The sequence below is a fragment of the Arvicanthis niloticus genome, chromosome 8 (assembly GCF_011762505.2).
Source record: "Arvicanthis niloticus isolate mArvNil1 chromosome 8, mArvNil1.pat.X, whole genome shotgun sequence".
NCBI classification, from domain to species: Eukaryota; Metazoa; Chordata; class Mammalia; order Rodentia; family Muridae; genus Arvicanthis; species Arvicanthis niloticus.
In genome coordinates, this window is record NC_047665.1 from 52,736,081 (window position 1) to 52,741,425 (window position 5,345).

Genomic DNA, 5,345 nt, shown 5'->3' on the forward strand with positions numbered 1-5,345 from the left:
CCCCATGCAGCGACCATCCATCTTGCAGTTCTCTTGCTGCTGATTCTGCTCATGTTCCCAGCCCTGGTAAAATAAAAACTCTAGAGGTTTGTGATTTGTCAGTCAGATTTATATTAGTAAATTCTCAACCCACAAAATGCCAGCACAATGAATGCAAAACTCAATTGATATAAACACAAGCTACACCCCTAGATGGGGCAAACGCACCCTACTTATTATTTAGCCATCTAAGAAATCCCCAATGCAGAGGCCGGCCGGGTGGCGGCCATGGACCGCTTCGTGTGGACCAGCGGCCTCTTGGAGATCAACGAGACCCTGGTGATCCAGCAGCGCGGGGTGCGCGTCTACGACGGCGAGGAGAAGATAAAATTTGATGCGGGGACTCTTCTTCTTAGTACACACCGGCTGATTTGGAGAGACCAGAAAAATAATGAGTGCTGCATGGCCATTCCCCTGTCTCAGATTGTTTTCATCGAGGAGCAGGCAGCTGGAATCGGGAAGAGTGCCAAAATCGTGGTCCATCTGCACCCAGCTCCTCCTAACAAAGAGCCTGGTCCAGTCCAGAGCAGTAAGAACTCCTACATCAAACTCTCCTTCAAAGAACATGGCCAGATTGAGTTTTACAGGCGTTTATCAGAGGAAATGACGCAGAGAAGATGGGAGACTGTACCAGTTTCCCAGTCACTACAAACAAATAAAGGACCCCAGCCAGGAAGAGTAAGAGCCGTTGGGATTGTAGGTATTGAGAGGAAACTTGAAGAAAAAAGAAAAGAAACCGACAAAAACATTTCTGAGGCCTTTGAAGACCTGAGCAAGCTGATGATCAAGGCTAAGGAAATGGTGGAGTTATCAAAATCAATCGCTAATAAGATTAAAGAGAAGCAAGGCGACGTCACAGAAGATGAGACTATCAGGTTCAAGTCGTACTTGCTGAGTATGGGGATAGCCAACCCTGTTACCAGGGAAACCTATGGCTCAGGCACACAGTACCACATGCAGCTGGCCAAACAGTTGGCTGGGATATTACAGGCACCTTTGGAGGAACGTGGGGGAATAATGTCACTCACAGAGGTGTACTGTTTAGTGAACCGGGCCCGAGGGATGGAGTTGCTCTCACCAGAAGATCTAGTAAATGCATGCAAGATGCTGGAAGCACTGAAATTGCCTATCAGGCTCCGGGTTTTTGACAGTGGTGTCATGGTCATTGAGCTTCAGACTCACAAGGAGGAGGAGATGGTGGCCTCGGCCCTGGAGACAGTTTCAGAAAGGGGATCCTTAACGTCAGAAGAGTTTGCCAAACTTGTGGGAATGTCTGTCCTTCTGGCTAAAGAAAGGCTGCTTCTTGCAGAGAAGATGGGCCACCTTTGCCGAGACGACTCCGTGGAAGGCTTGCGGTTTTATCCAAATTTATTTATGACACAGAACTAAGAATTTTGTACCTGAAATACTTTTTTGTCAACACACTTGCATTTTGCCAAAGTCTCATGACATTGAGTTAAGAGATTAAACCCCCCCAAAACAAAGAATTTGTTAGAACTTCACAGTATAATATAAAACTCTGAATCTCTCCAAAAAAAAAAAAAAAAAAAAAAAAAAAAGAAATCCCCAATGCTTATGGTTCCCAGGACTGTGTGGTTCTGGCTCCTCTTCCTCTCCTATAGGTTCCATCTTATCTCTTCCTCTCCTTCCCTTCTTGTCCCTCCTAAGTACTCTCTGTACTCATCTCTAAAATTCTCAGGCCACCTTCCTTTTCCACTGCCCAATCACAGGCTCTCACCTTATCTTCTGCCTGCTCTCACCTGCATATAAACAGCAATTCACATATACACACACACACATACACACACACACACATATACATACACCTATAGGTAAATAGGTGATAGATGATAGATAGATAGATAGATAGATAGATAGATAGATAGATAGATAGATAGATGAGACAGACAGACAGAGAGAGAGAGAGAGAGAGAGAGAGAGAGAGAGAGATTTTAAGATAACCTAAACCAAACCAAACTATCCTTTGAAATTAGGGTTACACTTCTCCAATAGATAAGGAAGAAGTTGCTATATAGAGATCTGAACAGAGTAAGCTGGTATGGTCAAGTCACCGACTCTAATATATTTTATATGGAAAGGTGTTGTTTGGTTAGTTAATTTCTTTGTTTGGATTTGCTTATTGGTGGTGTTGGTTGTTGTTTTTGTTGTAGTGGTTGTTGTACCTTCACTGTGTAACCCAGCAGGCCCCGAATCAGTCTATAATTTGAGCTAGCCTCAAACCTATAACAATTCTCCAGTTTCATCATTTCAAGTACTGAAATTACAACTGAGAACCACCACATCCAGCAATGATGCTGGTTTATGGGGAGAATTAATGCTATGCAGCCATGATTATTAGAAAAAAAATGGAAAATATTTCTGGTGCCTACAGTGTTTAGCCCTCCACTATTTTGAATTAGTATGACAAAACCTTTCATGTTAGCATCTCCATAGTTTCTTTGGGACTAGGAAATTGATCAGATAAAAAAAAAATAGACAACGGTGAAAACATACTTCCAGCCTTGAGGCAGGCAACTTTTCTTGAGACATGAGGAACTGCATAGAAACACAGACCACCACAAACATGTGCTTAAGTCACTAGAATGTTTGCAGGTACTAAAAGAAAATGGCTTAAATGTTAGCACACATAATCCATACCAGATATTTTTGTCATTTACTTATATGACTTTGTAAACCAATAAATCAATTCTTTGGAACAAGTATTTATAAAACATGTCAATATTTTGCTCTTAAAAGAAGGACCACTACAGAAGAGCTGGTGGACTGGCCAGCTCAGCTACCAGCAAGGCCCAGATCCAGGGCTGTGAGTTGACTCAACCCAACACCTATCTCATCTATGATCTGCTCATGCACATGAAGGGACGTAAAAGTCGGGGACCACCCTGAGCTACACAATGAGTTCAAAGTTGGGTTGCACTACATTGCCGGGAGCCAAGCCCAGGAAATTACCTGCTGTTTTACAAAGTCTAGTCAGTACAAGGTTAAGAAAGGACATTCACAGGTCTCAGGTCCCAGGAACCTAAAGAACGTCTGGCATTTCCTTGGAGCTGATTATGACAGTGGGATGGTCTAGGGTGATAAGATTATGACAGTGGGAAGGTCTTAGACAGTAAGGATTCCATAGTAAGATAGCCCTAAACAATGACCCTCACCCAAACTTCCCGGTTTGCTGTGTCTTTATAACCTGCCCCCAAAATTAAAGTTTCAGAGCTTGATCAGAACCTCAGACTTGCTCTCATTCTTTGTGTCTCTTGTCCTTTCATTCGTTCACCCCCTTCCCTAAGGTCTCGTCGAATCCCCGCGGGCCGGGGCACTACATGAGACTTTAAATCAAACAAACAGAAGTGTAAAAAGATTCAGTAGCCTGTCTGATAACTGTGCAAAATTAAACCAACCTTCAAACCTGAATCATGAGGGGACATATGAACTAATGATCTATGGACAGCTTGGAAAGAAATTCGATTTTCATTAAGGGTGTGGTCCCTGATAGATTGACCATGCCTCAGTAGATGAACACACATAATGCATATATGAGTGTTGCTAATGTGACTCTAGAGTTTATTGTTTTAAAAAAGATGACAAAAATTAAAAGGATATTTGAAAGGTAAGAATCACAAAAATGTGATATATGTATATTTCTCAAAGAATATGTTAAAAACAGGAAAGACAACAGCATAAAATCAAGTATAGTTTAAAATATAGGCACTTGGACCTTCCTCTATAAGAGAATGTTATACTAACTAAAATGAAAAACTGAGCAATGAATAAATGAGCAATGAATAAATATTATAAGTAATGGGACAGTTATTTTTTTTTAATCATTTGATGAAAAAGAAATAGATGGGACAATCATATCTTTTCTATAATAGAGTTGTTAGGAAGAAATGCTACTTCTATCTTTAGGATAGAAAAATATTTATACAGGCCTGAAGAGATGGTTCAGCAGTTATGAGCTCCCGATAATCCTCCAAGAGAACCAGAGTTCAGTTCCCAGCACCAGGTTGGACAGCTCAGAACCTCCTATAACTCCAGCTTTGGGAGAGCTGATGTCTTCTTGTGCACCTGCACACATAGGTACACACACACACACACACACACACACACACACAGTGAGATGCATGCACATGAATAAAAATAAAATAAATCTTAAAACTAATAAATAAATATGGGAAGAGACACAAGTTGCCAAAATGGGTAGCACAACCAAAATATGACAAAAACCTTTCCTCTTAGAGGATCTGCTCTATGTGGGGAAAGAAGAAACAGAAACACTCTCAATGTCATAGCAACTAACCATTAATATATAAGAGAGAAAAAGAGAGAAGATGGATGGATACCAGGAAGTCCTCTGGACAGCCTTAAATTCGGTTTATGGAATACTTAAGAAGTTTTATTGAAGAGACAAATGATGATAACTGAGAAAATGACATGCTTTTCAGGAAACTGCTGTGAAAGCAGAAGTCAATGGCAGGATGCTCAGTCACTGCAAGGGGACAGGTCCCACTGTTGCAGAGGACACAAACGAGTAGTCACATTCCCAGTTGGATCCTAGAAAAACTGCCACAGCTAGCATTCCTACAGGTATTGCTAAAATATTGCTTTAATTATGTGTCTATGTGTGTGAGAGAGTATATGTTTGTGTATATGAATCTGGTCTCCATGCAATCCAGAAGAGTATCTGCTGGAGTTATAGGAGGTTGTGTGCTGTCCAACTTGGTGCTCGGTTCTCTGCGACAGCAGTATGTACTTTTAACTGGAGAGCCATCTTTCCAGATTCTGCTACACGAATTTAATAAAATCTGATTACAATTTCACTTTTGCAAATTGGAGGGTTTCATTCTTAGAACAAAATGCCACACACTTATATGACTCAGACTTTGCAAACAAAGGACATCTCAGTCACGACTCCAGCCCTATATTCCTAAATTCATGCCCTGGGTTGGTGCCATATATTTGAAGTAAAACATTTAAAGATGTAGTATGGGAGGTTTCACATGTTTTCTCAACTTCTTCAACTGACAGTAATTCTAGGAGAAGCAGTAAGTTATAGTGATGTCACCTATTTCAGAGGTAAAAGTCTGCTTAGTTTGGACAACTCATCGAATATAGTCTTGGTGACTTGGAGACCATTAGACTGAAGTCCATATGGGTAGGTTTAGGTTTACAATAGAAAATCTTATCATATTTCAAAACTCATCTTGTGTCTTCCACCTTCTCGAGCCAAGATATGTATAAGTGCTGTATATCACAAAGCAGACAGTACCTGTACTCCAAGAGGAAGACTT

The 5,345-nt window shown here is 41.0% G+C and overlaps 1 protein-coding gene across 1 annotated transcript; it reads left to right on the top strand.

The window, feature by feature from the left end:
- Window positions 1-249: 249 nt before the first annotated feature.
- On the top strand, window positions 250-1,576 carry LOC117713846 (vacuolar protein-sorting-associated protein 36). The gene has a single exon (XM_034510347.2). It carries the CDS (start codon window positions 268-270, stop codon window positions 1,426-1,428), a length of 1,161 nt encoding a protein of 386 aa, XP_034366238.1. The 5' UTR covers window positions 250-267; the 3' UTR covers window positions 1,429-1,576.
- The last annotated feature ends 3,769 nt before the right edge of the window (window positions 1,577-5,345 follow it).